Source organism: Diadema antillarum, unplaced genomic scaffold, assembly GCF_040938485.1.
Source record: "Diadema antillarum isolate AM-2024a unplaced genomic scaffold, OU_Dant_1.0 seq00000641_RagTag, whole genome shotgun sequence".
Taxonomy (NCBI): domain Eukaryota; kingdom Metazoa; phylum Echinodermata; class Echinoidea; order Diadematoida; family Diadematidae; genus Diadema; species Diadema antillarum.
The window spans coordinates 295,001-315,498 of record NW_027271555.1 but is presented as its reverse complement, the minus strand read 5'-3'; the positions used below and the strand labels follow the sequence as shown (position 1 = coordinate 315,498).

At 41.3% G+C, this 20,498-nt stretch overlaps 1 protein-coding gene across 1 annotated transcript in view; it reads right to left on the bottom strand.

Moving 5' to 3' along the window:
- The window catches only part of LOC139736369 (uncharacterized), a 120,040-nt gene that overhangs the window by 1,818 nt on the left and 97,724 nt on the right, over window positions 1–20,498 (bottom strand). Inside the window, exons 4-5 of the mRNA XM_071647125.1 lie at window positions 1,632–1,763; window positions 706–909 (exon numbers count right to left, since the gene is read on the bottom strand). Coding sequence (XP_071503226.1) covers window positions 706–909; window positions 1,632–1,763 — 336 coding nt within the window. The remainder of the gene's footprint in view (window positions 1–705; window positions 910–1,631; window positions 1,764–20,498) is intronic.

The window sequence follows — 20,498 nt, the reverse complement described above, 5'->3', positions numbered from 1 at the left end:
ACCAGTGGAACATGCACAGTGAATTTATATTTCACACAGTCAGCAGGCACATGTGTATCATAGAACATGAAACATATCTTCTAGAATAGAAGTCAGTGGTATGGGATATGTGGATTAATGATATGATGTAACACAGAAGACAGTGCGATATGATGAAAAGCAAAAACATGGACATGCAGCTGTAGTATACATGTATTGTGAAAGGAGTGCCATGCAGATGCTCTTTGATAAATAGCATTAGAGCTTGGCATGAAGATGAAGAGTTGCCTGTATGAACTCAAAGAAAAGTTCCCTCCTCCAAGGATATGCAGTGGTGAGAAATGTGGTCTATTTTGGCAATCAAATAAGTGCATTTGGAAAGCAAAAAATAAAAACAAAAACAGCATTATGTATGATGATCAGTTGTGTGCACCATGTTGAGCAGCAGCCAAAAGTTTCAGATTACAAGATTGAAGGTGTGAGGAAAGTGAAAGAGGGAGGGAAAGTAAAAAGAGGAAGAAAAGATAAGAAGTAAGAAGGAAAGATTAAATCATTGAAGAATGAGAGGTTGGAAAACAACAGGAAGAATTTATAAATGTCAGGAGATGAAACAAGATCTAGAGTGAAGATGAGAAAATACAGGAGAAAGATAGAAACTTAGATTGAACGAGATGCGAGTGGAATGAGATTGAAGGAGACTTGGAAGCGATGTGGCATGTCATTTACCATGGAGGGGTGTGTATCTTGGGATTCAGTGGTACTCGTGCCAGGCGTTCCTGCGACTGAACCAGACGGGTGACAGCCTAGCTTTCTCGAGTCGAACTCCCGTCGGAGGTTCTGCAAATTTCGACAGATCCGGAGCATAGCGCCCTCTACGGGAGCTGGCGGCTGGTGCGTGTCACCCAACACATGGAATCCAGGAGAATTGACCTGTTTGTTCAGTTTAGGTGGGTTGGTAGCAAGTTAATTTGCGGTTCTGCTAATTAGTTTGCATTTGTTTGTGCAAGTCTGTTATTTTGGTGGGTTTTCAAAACCTTTCCTCCTCTACAAGCACCTAGAAATGCATTGAAATTCCACGATATTCTGACAAAATTTATATTACATACTACAACTATTTCATCGTAGAGGGAGAAACTCATTGAAAAGTAGTGTGATGACTAGACACGACAGAAGGTATAAGAGCTTCACATTGATGCTAAGTACACGAAACAAAATCTACGCGAACTACGCTAGTAGATACACACACTATTACTGATGGAAGTGGTCAGATTTCACACTATTCAAGTTTAGATGTTATGGTGGTATCACATCAAAAACGATCATGCAAGCAAATATGAGTACAGCTTGAGAGAGATTAACATATTTAGCGCATGCTTGGTATAAAAGTTTTATACATCAAATACAAATACTGTACCGGTAATAAGGTTACTTCACACATGAACAGCACAACCTTTTTCTTTGCAAAAAAATCATAAATAGGAGTATTTTAGGGTTCTAGCTGGAAGATACAGTAAGATGTAGGCATACAAGCGACAGTATGTTTGCTGTGTAGGTGTGTGTGTGTCTGTGTTTGCTACGTTCAAAAGCAGTGCTGCATGTACGATATAGGGTGTGGTCGAACACGGGGGTGGGGAAGCGAGGCTATTACCCACCTGTGAGTATGCGTCCGGGCGGGGTGCTATGGGCATCTCGTAACCAGATCCTGGTCCTAGTCCTCTCATGTTCTGGAATTGCTGAAACCTTTCCCGCTTCCTCCATTTAGCGCGCCTGTTCTGGAACCATACCTGGATCAAGAACAAACAGGAGAAAACTAAGAGTAAGACAAGACAGTCCTGTTCATGACAATTTCAGTCATTCAACATTACAAATATTGTCAATGGACACACAGACATACACCGTAACAAAGTGTATACTAAAGACACAACATACATTTCACAAAGTCCCGTCATTCAAATGACTATAAAAGGATCATACATTCATCCTACAGAGATCAACTCTGTTTACTGAAATCTCAGACCATCGTTACTTCGTACGCAAGTATTGTTCTGCAAAAAAAAAAAAAAAGATTCTCTTGCTGCTGCACATGAAATCCACGTGTTCCTAAGAGTTTGATACACCCTCTCTTATAAGCAGTATTTGGATGGAGAGTTCACAATCTAGGCAAGGAGGCCCCGAGAGTGAATGGGGCAAAGGCCCCTGGGAGTCGGCGAGCCGAGAAAAGGGTCGCACAGGTTCTTATTCCAATGGCCCTAAACCGCTCTCTCGTCTCACTTTTACACGTTGCCATGAGATATAATACGTAGTACTTCAGGTGCATGATTCACATACATGCATGTATATTTTTACAATCAATGTTTTTCTTCTTCCGAAACTGACAGCCTTTGGTATCAAGTTAATACAATTTGTAGCTATTGCGTATATGGTTATGGACGCGCAAAGTAAATACAACTTACACCTATTATACATTCTTGACACTGACCTGGTTTTGGGTCAAATGCATGATCACTGCCAAGTTAACTGATCTATTTTTGTAGCACACGTTTGCTTACAAGGTGATAACCGATGGAATGATATCTAGTCATGATATCAAAATCATTTCCGCTTTTAAAAAACACATGTTTCCCGCGATATGCTCCCCTGAGAACCCAGAGGGAAGAATTTAGATTGGTCTTGATAGTCTTCACAAGAGACGCCCGAGTAATGAGAATATTGTGACCTAGACATACACATGTAGGCCTGTAACCATATAGGCCTACCCATATGAGCGTAGTGGGCAAAAACTACAGAAAAAGTAACAGAGAGAGATATTGAAAAACAAAACGAAACAATGGACGGAAAAAAGTGACAAACAAGCGAACAAATCTCAATCACTGACTGACTGATCGATGACTCACAAGAGTTCGACATGCTTGCTATGCTACATGTAAGTCCTATACGGAAAAGTTATGAAAAATTCCGTTGAAAATATTAATTTCCTTCACAGCGAGCGTGGGCACGTGTATCTCGTTTAAACACAACATTTTTCGATCTGCATACTCGCGTGTTGCCTTATCAAACTCACACGTATGAAGAAAGTTTGGTGCATGTCATGTCTTGATTCAACAGTGTGGATGGATCTATGGAGGGGGGGGGGGGGGTATGGAGACGTGAGTCGGGGTGGGGTAGGTACTTGGAGAGTGATGACAACGACACCCGCTGGTGTCTTTCAATTTGGTTTGGTGTCCGAAATCATTTCTCTTCTCTCTTGGGAAGTCAATTCGCCAGATTAAAAATACCCAGGTATTCTGTAACCCACGTATGTTAACAATCTGGGGAAGACATGGCTTTATATTACCGACGCTTTGCCATCTTCAAACCTCGACAATCATCTCGAACCTTCGTTCATTGTCGCCGTAGTGGATTCTGCTTACCTCCCTAAATTTCCATTATTCTGTACATTTATTTGTAAAGGAAATCGGGCCGCTGTATGTTAAATAAGCCGATTTGAAATCTTAGGAAAGTGCTGAATTATCATTTGCAAAACGTTATTAACTTTGTAAAACTGCCCGAATACAAAGTACTAGATACCGTTTCCTCATGGCCCTGCTAATTCCAGCCGGTCTGCGGGGAAAGCTTTACCATCCCCGTTCGTTTACACACCTTTCAGATGAAGCTTGTAACCACATAGCAGAAGTGTGCAAGTGCAATTAGATGATCTTCTTGAGATCATTTCTCAAGGACTTGAAATGAAAATAAAAACATTTACTTTGAGATACGAAGCATTTATAGTTCAGTTAAGTGTAGTGCTTGTGTATGGATCGTGTTTCGATGAGAAGCTGATGTAGGTCGTCTCGTGTTCGAAAGAGTTTACTAAATACCGTGAGAGGGTGTTGATAGGGTTTCCACTACTGACAGGCTAAGTTTGCTCCCCTATACCGTATCATCCCCATTCTTTTAGTCCATTTGGTATGAAAACAATGCAACTGAGGCTAGGCTCGCTCCGTATGCGACCCTTTTATATGGAAACAGAATACTGCACTGACTGACATCCCCGCCATTAATGCGCGATCAAATTCCTCCATCTCGTCCTTTCTGTATATTACTTGACTTAGGAACACGTTTGTCGGCTTTGTCGGTTGCTATGGTGACCAACGTTTAAGTCATTATGGCACACATATTGGTAGTTATTCCTCCCTCCATCCTATGCTTGCAACGTGTAGGAGTGTAGAGACGCAATGTCTCCGAGTCGTAGGCTAACCCTTCGGTTCTGGCTGAGATCTAAAACTCAGCGGAATCAGCATGGTGGGATCTTCGCCACGACGCTGTGAGGGTTAAGTGAGACCATGCCGGAGAACAATTGGTGGACAGGTGTTTTTCGGAAATCTTGCGTCTGTGAAATTAAAGAAGCGCAATGGATACACGAATGTTTTTGGTGCATCAAAACAAGTGTTTATGTTACATAGGGGCACAAGGCACGGACCATATGCCGTTGGAATTTTCTCACCACACGGCGGTGTTATACTCAGCGTATGGCGAGGAAGTAATCGTGAAGGCGGACTTGAACGGGGAATCCAAGAGCAGCTAAAAGCGGGAAATCCCAAAGGGGATTAGTTTGCTGGAGAAGTGATGTTGATGTTTCTCTCCGAAGTCTCTTTCGCTCCTCACTGAGGCTTTGCAGTCACGCCGCACACGTCTGTCTGTTATGTCAGTGGTAACCAACGTTACCTAAAATGATCATTACAAAACATCTTCAAACGTTACGCTCTCCCACAAGAAGAACGCCACCTCACCTCAATAAAATAAAAAAGGAAAAATGACCGTATTTCTGAATTTCAGGCATGCATGCAAAAGGATACAGGAACATCCTACCGCGTTGCTCATTCCATGGAGCGACATAGCTCCGTGGTTATTCATTCTGCAACACTCTGGTACTGCTTTCTGACTTCCACATTCTTGCCTGCAGGTATGTCCGAAACAACAAGAGCTGACATCCACCCCACCCACTTTTGACTTTCCATCGTGCTAAAAGATGTTCTAATTCTGATTTCTCCGTGAACGTTCTTATACAGTTCTCTGCTTTTTTTTAACTTCCCTGGATCATAGCTTTTGACTATAAATTTAGATTTAAAATTCCTAACATTTCTTTTACTGTAAAGGCAAGTATGAATTTATTATTAGCCATGGAGTTTTGTCCATACACAACACTGGGATTTAATGTCACGGCAATATTTGTTAAAACAGGAATTTCAAACCCTCATTTTTCTTCATCCCTCCAAAGAGCCTGATGTAAGTCGCGTCACGCGCACATAAAACGAAGAACGAAAGAAGGATAAAGAAGAGGGGATGAATATTTATCGCGATGAAATGAAGATGACGTTGAAATATTGTGTGGACGAGTTTGGCCTGACACACGATTGGTAGGTCCAGGGAGGGGACTCACCCCCCTGGTATAGACGAGGCTCATCCAGGGAGTATGTGTGAATGTGTATATTATATATGTGTGTGTGGGGGGGGGGGGTGTTCAATGTGACGACAAGACACATAATGTTGTAGATGTGTGAAGAGTGCCCTATAGGGGCAGAGAGAGAAAGAGAGAGAGGGGGGGGGGACTGCTGGGAAGATGGAGAGCTTAGGCATGGAGTAAGAGAAATTGGGACGAAGCTGTCATCGCACGGAGTGAATCAATTTAAAGACGCGACGAGGGGATAGGCCAACGGGATAGGGCGGAACTTTACGCCGAGAGAGTCGGCGAGAACAAAGGGCGAAGGAAGGAAACGGGGAAGCGACAACCTTGGAATACCGTTACGGTAATCGAGAGACGAGTTTTGGGCGACTGCGCCGGAGTCCAGCGAAGAGGAGGAGCCGTAGGAGATGACGAAGGATCTGACACTTTCGGATTGGTGGAAAAAATGAAGCATCTACTGGAACGTGTCTTGAAGTAAATGATGATCGCAATCGTGCCTGGATTGGTTTGAGAAAAGGGGAAGATGCCTGAAACAAAGCTGCGACATCGTAGAACGGATATGTGAAGCGGAGCATCGGTTCAAGTCACTCGAATGCTAGCAACCGGAAAGTTTGGATCAGGGATGTCCTGTAGCTCTGTTGTGATAAGAAAAGGATCCAGCCCAATGTAATCGCACAGACAAGCCCACATCACACGGGCACACATTTGATAATCCCCCACCCCCCTCCCTCCCCTCCCCCCCCCCCCCCCAGCATGAATGTCTTCTCTCTTCTGAAAGTGTTAGTCCGATTAATCTTCACAAGACACTTGATACAAGATGCGGAATGTATACGCGTCAAACTTGACACATCTGGGACTCAGAGAAATTACTCGATGAATATGAAATGGTTGGACGAAACGTAGGAGACGTCGCTCCCTCTATTTCATCTTGACCCGATGGGGCCCAAGTTTTCTCCTTGTGTCATCTTTCTCTTCGTACTAGACGTAGATATTACATCGCTCTTACACTTCATCGTATCATAGTTCTTCTGGTTGTTATCAAGCAGTAACTGCCAACACTGAATGATATAGTCCCCTATGTAAAAAGAAGAAAGAATGAACTAAAAACAGATCTGTCTCGTATAAGGTGTTGTCTATATGTTAAACCACTCAAACATTCTGACCTCTCCACAGTACAGTGATGTGTCGGCACGCCTGAATTCTCTTGATCAAAATACATCAACTCGAAGCATGAACCGTAGTAAGGAAAAGATGGTTTCTGATCTTCCATCCCTCTTCAACTTTGAAAAGGACAACGTGAGAATCTCCCCCTTCATAATACGACCTTGTGTCTTCACTGGAATCAACTGGTCGAGACTTCAGTCCACATCACTAGGATAAGCCACCTTCTTAGAAGACATGTTATACGTTCTCATGTTATCGTTTGAAGCAACACTAATGACTACTTTCTCATGCAGATTTTTCCGATTTCAATTTGCGGGAAGGAACTTGTACATCAGTGAGTGTCATATAGAGTGAACGATGTCATTGTAGCTGCATTGAGTTGCGTTTGAATTTATGCCCAAGGAATGTTTTCATCGATATTCTTACAAGCTTAGTGTTGGCTATGTTACTTTTTTTTATAGTAATAGAACGTGATTAGGACAGAAATAAATCATACACCCTGTACCTCCGTTCCATCCGACATTTCTTAACGCACTCTGAACCAGTGAAAGGGTATAGGAGGCACAGAAATTGTACTTTGTTTCACACTTCCAGGCGTTTCTTGTTGAGTGTCTTACAGTAATAGCACATTAAGCTTCTTTGCATGCTGATTGTCAGAGAGAAATGCCTGGTTACCTAGACTAACAATACCTACATGACAGTTCCTGTAATTCGTTTCTATATCTGCTCTCACGAATTCACGACGGTTAGTGGGAAGAGGCGGCATATCACACACAAACCCATACTCTCGTGTTTCGACTCCGGGGAGTTCAGGCGAGCAGCGGAGGCAAGGGACCGAAGTGAGAGATGCGGGAGGGAACCCAGGTTGAAAACGAAAACCTGAACCTCGCTTCTCAGACGGAAAACAAAAATAGAGGAGAAAAATTAAACTCATTTCCAACCCATTTTGAATGGTACGCACCTTTCCTTCCCTCTGCCTAATGTCAGAGAATAAGAAGGATCAAAATAAAGATGGCAGCTGGGGAGGGGGGGGGGGAGCATGAGACTGTAACATACTCGTCGATATATATTTCCAAACTTCAAGCCAACATATTATGCAGCGTTGCATAGCTTACTAAATGAAGGAAACAAAGCTTCGAAAAATGTGTCTCTGGAGACGTCCATCCCAAATATCATTGATGGTATTCACCGGAGAGCTGAACAATGAGATAATGGGGAAAAACACACACACACGCTCACTGATATAAATACATCACTGCATCTACACCCCCTTTATTGTGTTCTTATAGTTATATGTACTGCTTTCATAACACTCACGTATATTCATGTATTACTTACACCAAGTAGCCCCATGCTTATTCTCCTGTGCGTCCCATATCCCAGTTCAACGGACTGCTATTAACGACGAATCAAATTAACAACCAGAAATACATGCTCTTGGGCCGAGGCTAGTGTAACCTTGGAACCTAATGTTGGACATTAGGCGACGAAGGTTTGATCATGGAGCTACTAACAGAGAACTTTGTTAGTAGCTCCATGGTTTGATGGTATACGGATTATATTTAGCATCAGTTCTACCAAATCATATTCATTGTCATGAAGAGCTTTGTAGGGATACTACGGCATTAGGGGCATCGCAAGATTTCTTTAAAAGTTATAAGAGTTAAAACCGATGTCATTGTGCACGTATTCTGTCTCAGCTGGGAGCGATCCTTTCGATGATACAATGCTGTTGTTGATACGCAAACCAGAGCGATAAAACGCTCGCAGCAGAACGGTCCGCATAAAATAGGCCGAAGCGACTTTGGTTGGTGCCTGACATTAATGGAGCCATCACGAGACATTGACAAGGGAGTTTATGCAGCAATCATCGCATTATGTCAGGCTGGAAATTGACGATCATCAAGGGGGTGACATAAAACTGTAACGGTTACGTAAGAGCAGTAGTCACTCTGTCTCCGCTGAGCGTCGTTACATGTTCGCCCGGAATTTGCGCGCGCGGCCGGTGTGTCGTAAATTTTAAGCGCGCTGATAGCTAGGAATTTTTAGAGCGTGTAAGATATCAGAAGAGGACTATTCTATTGACCGTTGCGCTTTAAGTTTCTGTATGTAGACATTGTGTATCAATATTTTTTAACATTAGCAAACTGTTTTTCATCACTGTGGAACTGCAAAGTATTAGTTTAATTTGCTTTTTACATCGTAAGCAAACACATTCTGAGTGCACTGAACAAAAAAGGAACAAATCAGCGTTCAGCGCCATCATAGACAAGAAAAACGTGATGACAACCTAACTGTAACTTGAAAAAGAAAGAAGAAGATATATATCGTGCCCAGGGAGGACAGATGTATTGTTATATTATGCTTATATTACATTACTATATCATGATCATGAAATTCAACCTAGCCGATACGACCTTATCAGTGGTATTATTTGTTTTAAATACAAAATGTCACTGCTTTCACTCGTTTTGATAAAAACAACAACAGTAGATATCCGCTGTAAAAAGAAAAAACTCTACCCAAAGGCGTGTGCAGGGCATTATTCCTAGTATCTTTCAGGTCTAAGAAATCTAATATTCAATTTCATTTTACGAATGGATTAGCGCCACCTCTTGATAAAATATAAAAGTACAGTCTAATTTTCACCCAACGTTTGTAACTCTTTAAACGTACTTTCGTTGCATTTATGGCCCATTTATTTTAATGCCAATGATAATTTTCTGACAGGACTGTTAAAAGGGCCCAAAGTACTGTACTTTGGTATCTGGAAGATCCAGAAAATACTTAACGTTTGTAGGGAAACTCATATGAGAAAGTTTTTTTTTTAAATTTTCATTAGTCTATGTTTAGTACATGTAGATGTATGTGTGTGTGTGTGTGTGTGTGTGTGTGTGAGGAAAGTGCTGGTTGCTATACTTGTTCGCAGTCCCAAGTGTCCGCGTTGTGTTATAGCCATTATGTCGTGGGGATTGTCGACTTAACCTCTATCGTAGGTCGCTTCGACCTTCGGATCACAAAGATGACAGAAAACGCAGATTTTTTATTGATAACAGCGTACAAGGAAAAGAGAAAATACCGCCACTACTCAGGAGTTTTTTCCCTTCCTACTCTCCTTTATACCTCCGAAAATCGCAGTAAAGCAACAATCTATTAGAAAGAGGAGACAATTTAAGCGTGGGAGCGTGCGCGCGACACGTATCACAAATGGCCAAATAAATTGGCCGTGACGCGTATAGCATGTAGATGATATCTCTTCTTTAAGCGGTTTCTTCACGTGTTTTAGGAGGTGACACGTGATTTGAATGTTTAAAGAAATTGTTTTTCAAAACTAGCGTACAAAAGCTTTTGTCGATGTGAAATTGCAGTCAAAATTCTTATTTTCCTTAACATAAGAGTATAGGCACTATATCTATATATCTATCTATATATTATTATGTATATCAAAAGCAAATTATGTCATCTTCTCAGCATAGCAAAACTTGAGTTCGTTTCAATCAGAGAGGTGGAAGAGAGATATCTCTCTTCCACCTCCCTGGTTTCAAAACAGCTTGCTGCGTTGTCTGTTCCAACAGAGATTCATGACATTTTCCATCTCTCTCTGCATGGTTGAACACACCCAGTCTCCATTCAAGGAGGTTTCTCAATGCTGAGGACATATATTGACAGCAAACTTTTCAGCTTGTATCGATGCTTCGTCCAATAGAAACAATGTCTGCCGTCAAACTGTGTGATTGCTATAGGTGGCGAGTGCCATCTTTCCTCACAGTACATCTCATGTAGACAAAGGAAATCGATAGCAATATTGCTTTGTGTATAGTGTCGAGACACCGTAACACCGGAAGTGATACGTTACGAGATTGTCTGTTTTACGACAGACTAAATGAGTCTAACAATGACGTCACGGCATGACTGGGCGTTAATTAATCTCCTCCTGAAAATGTTATATGCAGCCATAGTTAGTGGGTTAGTTGATTCAGCATGTTGGTCACCATACCACGAACAATGCACCCTCAGTATTGGTTGCTTGTTTTGGAGCATCTGAGTTATTAGAAAGCGATGCTCTGAGAATGTGTGCAATATTTTTTCTTGTACCCTGCGGTTAATAGTAGGACAAGTATATAGTCAGAACTATATATGGAAGGAGTTCAACAACTCCAACAAAATTACGACAAAATGCTGATGAGACGACGAAAAAAGACCTTTATGATTCATTAAAGGTTAAAGCTCAGAGAGAATCATATAACCCTTGGAGGAGGCGGGTTATGTCATTTTTAAAGATATTTATTGATCGAAATCAATTTTACTTTATACTTAAACAGTATGTTTCTGCATTGCAATAGATGTAATGTTCTTAGAATTAGATGTCGTTTAGTCAGATTTTCCCCATTTGTTGATCTGAAGTGTACTTTATGGAGGGGTGACGGGAACCCCTTTTCCCAGCCGTCTTCTCATCAGATTTTCCTCCCTTTGATCCTTACTCTCTGAGCGTCCCCAGATTGATGTTTGTAAGTCTGCAAAATTCATCACATCACTTCATGTGCGTGGGACATGGTGAGACTTCTCTTCACATACAAGTCTTCTGGCAGGAAAGCGAGCTGTTGGGTGCTGTTAGTAGTGTTAACACAAAGTGACGACTAAAAGCGAGTGGCGGCTCGATACATTTGTACGTCTGAATATGGCGAACAAAGGTTTACTACACTTGTTTACCGGTTTCTTCGCTCTTTAATTCCTGTACATGCATTCTGATCATCAGATTTTACAACGTCAAAGTTTACAAACTAGTACAATGCGAATTTTATCCAGGTATAACCTACAAGTTGAGCAGTGATGGTCAGATTTCAGCTGTGATCTTGACATTTACGGTGTCATTGATATGTGCATTTACCTATTGTTGTTTTCATTGATGGGTTGATAAACAAAACACTTCCTTCGTAAGCACAACTGGCTTCCCATTCAAGATTCTATTCCCTTGTACATTTGTGGCTTAGGAATATTTTCACTTCACTCGTTTTCTTTGATGACGGACCTCGTAGAGCTATATTTCTTATTGTTGGTCTTGCGAAGGACTAAACTGACTGTTCTGTTGTCATTATTTGCCAATACTGAAGGCAAAACAAGGTCTGCATCGACAGTATCATTCACAAATAAATTACAATGTAGATCAACCCGAATCACATCCTAGCGTGTCTCAATTTTCATGGGTTGAATTCTTGTTGTTCTTCAATTTATTGCCAACATGTGGTCTCACCACGAGAATTATCGGTACGAATAGGTTGCCCTCCCAGACTCGACAAGAAACTCATTGCTCGACCTCCTCTTCCTTCCCACCCTCACCGCTTTTCTCTTATGTCCATCTTTCTGTCTCACTCTGGAATTAAAGCACACAATCCAACCAGCGACATCATCTCAGACCACGGCTGTAGAAGTGCGTACATACATGTGGTCTACCCCACACGGGGGATGCCACGCTATGCCCATGTCGGGTCTAATTACGGCTGCATGCTGATTTGCATTTTTCGCGCAGCAGGCTCCCGATGAACTCCGTGCCTGGGGCCCCCCGCTATTCGCTACATCTACTCACACACACGCACACACACGCACACCCACCCACACACACATGACTTTTTGCCTTTTTGTTGGACTTTCAACAAAGATTAATGATCCTTGCGAGTCATAATCGCTGACCGATTTAAAGACTATTGTTTTTTAAAGATCAGAATCAAAATAGTGCTGTACATTTTATGAACTAAACATGTATCCTTTTATTATGAATGGACTAGTACTTCTCCGGAAGCAGAGCTTGACCGCGGCAAAGAATGGTGCAAATGAAATATTATAACCTCACATACCTAAAATTTACTGTAAGGTGTGCAAGGATAATGAGTGGTATGGAACCAACCGGTATATTCAGTGATGCCTTGGTATCATAACTTGTAAACCGACGCTCTTTAGAGTAACATTGACAAGTGCGACAGAGTGTTATAAAAAGAAAACAGACAAACAAAATGAAGGAAAACCCTCAGGTCCCCAAGGTCGAACGGAGGAAAACATAAATCTGATAGAATTTTATGAATATGATCGAAAGAGGGGGAGAGAAAAGAATGATGAACTTTCACACGAGTTCTATCGAGAAACGCGAGGATGATGCCCCGAGTCGCATAAACAACTCAGCGGGATCGTCGCCGACTCGCCCTCGGGCAAGTTCAGGGAAGGCGTAACGGGCGCTGCGCGGCCCATGTAAGAGACTGGCACCCGGTCGAGTTCAAAACTGAGTCAACTTTAGGGGAGCAGTTGAAGCATGTTAATACTTTGCATGAAATTAATCACAAGAAAACAAAGCGAAGACATAACGGGTCATCAAGAATGTATATAGTAGCTATTAATTCACTAAAAATGGCTATTCATAAACTCCGCGCAGTCCATGATTTCAATATGTCATGTTAGTACACTTATCTTCGCAAAGCCTAGGACCCAAAGGCGCTTCTACACGATACCGTACTTATTTTCATCCTCTCGTCTTCTCGCGTTGCATGTTTTTGACTTTCGCGCGCGTCCCGCTGAGCTCTCGAAATGAACAAGCCAACGCATAAATAACTCCTACTGTTTTCCAACTGTGCACAGCATAGTCGGTGGCCTGAAATCTACGCATAAACAGTTTATGAAATACATAAGACGAAATATACGATTTGAAATGTACTTCTCCCTTTTGCCTTCTCTCTTCTTTCCTCACGCCCTCTTTCTCCCAACCCCCTCTTTTCTCGTTATATCAGTTCATTCAATGGCGCGCATACCAAAGAATTATTCCAATATTCTTCATGTGAGTTGTTCACTGACTGCCAATCTTTGCCCCTCTCTCTATTTTTCTCTTTTTGCTCGAAGGGGCTATTACTTTCAGGCACGTTTGTTTTTTAGTTGAGTAGGTTCGATCGTATTTCACTTGCACTCTATATAGTTTAATGTACTTTTGATTCCTAGTAAAATTTGTGACTCTTCTGGCTTCTATAGAGAAATTCGCACTTTTATTTTGTTGGCGAAAAGTGAGAAAATGTCTTTTGTATCGCAAAGGAAAAAAAAAATAGATTAAGAGCAAAGCTGAAAAAACTGTAAATCATAATCAGTCACTATATGTCTGAACTATATTTGAATGCAATTCTTAAATGCTTGATCAAATATCGCAATAGCATCAGATAGCGGACTCACGCCTCGAAAACTGATCTTCAAACACTTAATTTGAATAACTTCTAGCTCAGTAAAATTTCTCTATAATTTTGCCGGCGATTCAGTTCCATTTTTAATACATTATAATCTTATAGGCCCCTTATATTATATACATATAAAAGTGCCATAATCTTTGATAAATTATAGTGGTAATATCTACTTATCTTTATAGATATAGGCCTAAAAATTAATCATGAAAAATAGTAGGGTACCTTTAACCTGTACTGTCGTTGAATTTGAAACAATGTGCTGCATGTTCTATAACTAACGTTCAAAATATCAGGAATCTCTCCCTAGTTTTGACTAATTTTTGGTCAGACGATAAAATGAACTGATCCAAACCTCACTATTATATAGCCCAGTTTATACATAAAAATGTGTATGATGAAGGGAAACAGAGTCCATTTTATATCTCCATTAATACAAAGAAGCTTGATATTCTACCTTCATTTCCTGATGAATAAGAACAGAGCACTAGCCAGCGGTACCGTTTATCCCGGCACCATGGTAAATCTATGCAGTTTGGGGCGTGAGGGAAAAAACCGGATTTCCACAATCCTGCCCAAGTTTATTTAGCTCAGCGCGTGCCCGTCAGTACACACTCGGCTGAGTCAATACAAACGCTCCCCGCGGCGCTAGATCAACACGAAATTGTATACATTTCTCTCCCTTTATCAAATTGGAGTATAATAGTTTGTTGATGATAAATATGCCTGCAATTCGCATGCGATCAGACGTGATATACATAATTAATACATATGAGTTATTATTGCTCGGTTTAAAGGATGTGTTGGAAAATGCAACGATTTATGGAGAATACTTACGTGAAATATGTCGTAACATTTCTAGAATTTTAATATCATGAGGGCCAAAATGTAAAGAGCAAAAAAAAAAAAAAAAAAAAAAAAATGCGGAAATCTTTGCCAAGCATGTCTAATTTCATAAACAAAACACTGTTTGAACAGGCTACTTACAGAATTCGTAAATGCAAAATATAGGCATATTCAATCTTGTTATGTCAATGTATTAGTTCCTTTATATTCCCGGCATGTGCCAAAATCATGCGCGATTCGATACAGAAAACGCGTACATGGGCCACCCATGCCTATAATTCACTGAACAGTGTATGCTTTATGCAAGGCCGTGGTAAAACCTCCATGTGACAAGTGTACGCATCATCTTGACATAATGTTTTATGCGGTGTTTCTAACTAACACTTTATCATCATCCATTACAAGTAAAAATCGGGCCCATCGCTTTGCCATGGCATAGTCATTGCATGTTAATTTCTATATCGCCTAAAACTGTTACCAAGCGACGTTCACGTATAGCTAGGGTGTACGTGGATTAACACAGTCTAGAGCTCGTTCCTCGTCTGATATTCGGTGAGGAAATGGAGGGAGGGGGTGTAAAGACAACAACAACAACAAAGAGTGCTTGGAATTAATCTCACTCAGTAAGGACACGGGAAGTTGTTCATTTCTGTTGGAGTTAAAAATAAAGGAAAGCCAAGCACAATATTCCAGACGAGCGTACACGATATACTGTTTTTGTTTTAACAGTGCGGAAGGGGTAAAATCACCAACGATACCCATGTTCATAATCATATCGTCAGTTATTGCCGCCTTTAAAGTACACATATCCTTGAGAATAAGGTATTAGCAAACTACGATAAGATGTTAGAAAAGATTTAAAAAAAAGCAAGCAAAAGCGTAAAATGCTGCTGAGAGTTTACTGGATCTAATACGTCGACATGTCGATCATCACTCTGAATTCTCTGGAGTGATTCAATTCTTAGTCGTTTATAGGGCCATTAATTCGTCAACATTTTCCACTGACTTCAAAGTTGTCAGTGATTATTACGTGGTCTCGATCCAGATTCAGTGAAAGTCAATCATTAAGTCAATTTTGAATCTTATTATCAGCCATCTAATGCAACAGCTTGACGAAAATAGTATTTCATTTGTCAAGCAGTATGGTCAATCGAAATGTACCTACTCTTTTTTGTTTCCTCGTACCTAGGATTGGACGACGAGCACCCCACACGATACAACGACCCTCCCCCCCCCCCCCGATTGACTGAAGGAATAAAATGTTACCGTATGCAAGAGTTTATCTCCTACTGTTGTAAGTCCTAATGATGACTCTGTACTAGTATCTTAATGGCTTTCTCTACATGCAAAGCGAACTAAAGTGTTCAATGTCCAGCCTCGTTTCTGTGCAATGGTATTTTAAGCGACTGCATGTTACTTAGCTACGCTTAAAACATGAATATTTCTTTCATGGCGAATAAAACCTAAATACCATCTTGACATGAAAAAAATAAATGTTCTTTACCTTACAAGCACTCTAGGTCACTGCAGAAACTACTAGCAGCTCCTCCATTTTAGTAGCTGACAACACAAGCTCGACAAGAGCAATGAAATAGCTCCCCAAAGGTTTCGCACCAATTGAATTGTGTTTAGCGAGGTCTTTGAGCATTGTGATTTGATTCGATTTCATTTTATGAACTCTCTCCAATGTCTCCTCCCCTCACGATCCTACCAATTACGCGTACGTAAATCACCAACAGTAAAATAAAATAATTCAAAAGGGAAGGAGGACAGTCTAGGTATCGAAATATCTCGGCAATTTATATCGTGAATTTCTGTCATGCGCTGTACAATCTGAAAGTAATGTACCATTTTCCTTTTCTCTCGGTATCAATTCTTATTATAAAATGCATGCACGTGTGTTCTTTGAACTGGCAAAGTCGGGAATCCCCCTGTTATTTGCATGGGAATTGCTTACATTATCGTGGAGCTCCTGGGTATTGGATGGGGCTCGTAATATAAGTTCGGCCGTGATTGGAGAAGGGGTAGACTGACGTGCTTTGATACTCGTATCATGAAGCTTATGACGGCTACCGAGCAAAGGGAAGAGAAGAGAAAAGAAGAGAGAGAGAGAGAGAGAGGGGGGGGGGACAGAAAAATATATCGAGAAAGACAATGGGTTTACTGGTGTTTTGCTTTGACTGAGATATACCATATTATTACGCAACATTTACGTATTCCCTCTGGACCATTTCGACATCCTATTATTCCTATGCAATACTAATCGTGATTTCCGGTACGTATGTGTGTGTTGATTGAAGTTTAACTTCCATAGCCAATCGAGTATGCGTCTTTCATATCATGACGCGTTGTACTGCGGGAAACTCTTCTTTGAGGTGCAGCGAATATATACGACAGCGGTCGTCTGTTGCTTGGCGACTTGGACATGCAGCCACCCGGCAAGCGCGCCAAATCCCTCAAAATGCGAAAAGAAAATTGTTTGAGCACTCGGAATCCTACACCCCGACACGATAGCCTCAACGGCCCAGACACTACGTCATCGCCAAGACGAGGATTATTCGCAACGCAGCGATGATATTAATACCGTGCTATTAAATTCGATGAGATCGGATTTAAGGATGAGACTGGACAGGGGAGTCTAAGCTGCCTTAAGTGTCCAAGAGCCAATTACGCGCTTCGTTAGCGAAATTTCCCAGGGTGCCATGCGACACGCCTAAAAGTTGATCAGAAATTTTCTGCCATATCAAAGCCGATCGCGTTTGATTTCCCAAAAGAATCAGGGGGAAAGAAATAAGTTCCATGTCATACTCGCTATTTCGCGTCTTCGCCAAGTGCCACCCGGTGTCATGATAGCTGATGGTGAAGAAACTAAAACAAAGAATGCATACCAGAATGAAAGAGGAAGACCTGATACCTAATGAGTCAACAAATTTGAATCATGCGTGTTCCACATTAATTGTTTCCCAACCTTCGATACGACTTTATTCAACGTACGTTTGTACCAGCGGAAAACTGCAATCGGGAATTCGCACAAACTTGATGTTGTCGAGAGTAGAGGGCGATGAAATGGACGAGAAATTAAGCGCACTCCTGCGGCGGTCTTGGAATACCGCGAGTGTCACTTTCATCAGAGATTGGCGTCGAGTGCACTTCTCAGTATTGTTGTGCGCACTTCGGACGCTATTCTCATGCGATAGATGATTCCCCTTCTCCAATACGTGAAATTCAATTCGTCTGACACAGTTTCTGAACCCACAACCAAACCGGAGAGAAAGAACAAAATAGGACTATCATATTTACATAGCAAGCGCGTCTGTCAAATATGGAGGTTCAATTCGCAACTTAATACCAAGAGGACCGATGCAGTAATTAGCTATGCAAATAATCAAGAGAACTTTTGCGGCAAATCTAGGGGATGACTCGCGACATGGACACCCAAAATTTCTTAGGCCAAGCTCCAGATCACAAGTAAAGTCTAGTAAATCTGCGTAAAGCTGGGTCCTTTGTGTAGCGGCGACTGTAGGGATTTGCTGGGCAGGCTTCTAGTTGAAAAGGGGGGAGCAGAAGGGGGCACAAATAGGGCAAAGAACGAGAAACCGAATATTGAACGAAGCTGTAAGTTTTGCTTGAGACCTCTACGCTGCGGCTTTAGTTCGTATGGTAGCGCTTTCTTTTACATTCTCAAAAATATACGATACTGCTATACCTACAATGTGAAACCCAAGAAGGCATTTCGTCGCTATGTACATCACGATATTCCACGTGCAGTTATGTTCAGGATGACGAACGTCTCCGTTCCCCGTCCCCTTGCAAGGCTGTTACAAATCCGTAGATATCCCGAGACCCATTAACCCTAGAGACCTCAATTTTCATGCTACCATTGTGAAAGTAAGTCTGACAATCATTCCGTGGTGTTTGAAAGGTTAAGTCCCACTTAATATAAGTTTTGAAGTTGCTGTTTTCTACACAGTTTTTTTTTTCTACGTTCTCTCTGGATTGCTCGGCTTTCATGATCGGGTGCGGGTGAGAGGAGACCCCTGCATCTCGGCGGCACGCACCAAAGGGATCTCGTCTGCTTAGGCCAGCGCCGCTCAAGGTCGGCATCACTCAACCTCGCGAGTCGGCTTGGTACATACGCCGGCATCCGCGGCGACACACGGACGCTGTGCGTCCGGGCTGTGTCGGCATGGTTGCGGACGATTTGCCTTCTCCTACAAGGTAGTCAATATGTGTACACAGAGTTTTCTGTCTCTCTTTCTTTCTCCCTCTCTCTCTCTTTCTTACATTTCTATATTCTTTGCTAGCAAGAAAACCCTGGACGCGCGGACTACTTTATATAGCAACAGGGATAAACAGTTTGTTCCAAGGTTGCAAAAATACCGTGGCATTAAAGACAATACCTCGTGTTTCTTTTTCCAATTTGAGCTAATCTCTACCTTAATCTCTTGCGGTGACAAAACGACATTCAAACCCACAGTCCTCGACTACAGTTGTCGTAAAATTAGAAAACCGTCATTGGACGGTTCCTCGATAAGCCAAGCATCGACACACTTCTCTCATCAGAGCACTTTACCCGCCAACCAAACTCCTCCACTCCCCGTATTCCTTAACGACCTAGATCCAGATTTATGGTTTAGTCCGAGTAAAACATCTTCTTTTTTAGTCAACTGCTGCACACGTGTAAATTTCATCATTGACGTTATTATTTCAACATATTCCGAAGGTGCGAGAGACGCTTTGATATAAATAATTGTGATCAAGTGAAATCAAGTTGCAAGTTGCAAAGTACAGCTTTCCTGGCAACCCTTGATTTGAAATTTTAAAACGGACATTTCAGTCCGTAATTCTGAGAGAATATCACTTGTACCTCATTAATATTCCATTGACTTAACTGAAGATCTTGTAACTAGATAAGATTTTCACGATCTTCACTTGAATCTTATTGTTTTATAATGATTGGAAATAAAAAGTCCCTCCTCTTTTATGACAAAGAGAAATCGGTTGTTATGAGAAATGTGGTAAAGAAGCATTATAGCAAAAAATAAATAAATAAAGATAAAATAATCTTGTTTACAAATGGACAATCTGACGTGATAGTCTACGTGAACGAAACCCGATCTCATAATTTTCACCCCCAAAAAGAAGATTATGTCCATGTATTTTATATATCGAAGCACAGGGTGTATGGTAATTTTGAATTATCCAATAATTCTGCTCTCGGGTTCTGTGCCTGTGTTGTATGGTAGTAATGCTTTCCCACCCTTGGATCCAATACCCTTCAACCATAAACAGTCAACTTTCAATTTTTTTGTGAACCCCTCTGAATTAATCATATTCATGTTCTATCTACTGTACCTCTCAAGGCACACAGGATGTGAATATTGTGACGCCTTACGTGTTTTTTTTTTTCATGTATTTATCCCGCCGTCCCATCCCTTCATCAACTTTATCTATCCAATGTTACAACCCCAACCCATCTCCACCCACGAATATGGCCTACGGTGGACAAGGGGAGTGCGTCTATAATACGGCCATAGCTGCCATGCATTAGACATGCATGTTTCTTATTTTTCAGCTTCCACGTCGATCAAGTTTTTTTTTTTCACAACAATGCGCAATGTCCTTATCAAAAGGAATAAATCTTCAAGGTAAACTACTCTGAGGTTTTAAAGTGTCATTTAATTTACTTTAAAATGGGTTTAAAATGTCATTTCATTTACTTTAAAAATGGATTTAAAGTGTCATTCGAATGTTTACAGGTTTCAGGCCACTTTAATCTGAAACATGCCTCAGGCCAAAGAAGCGTATACTTGTTTCTCTCTGTTTCTTGTCCTGCCAAACAAAATGTGGTCATAACT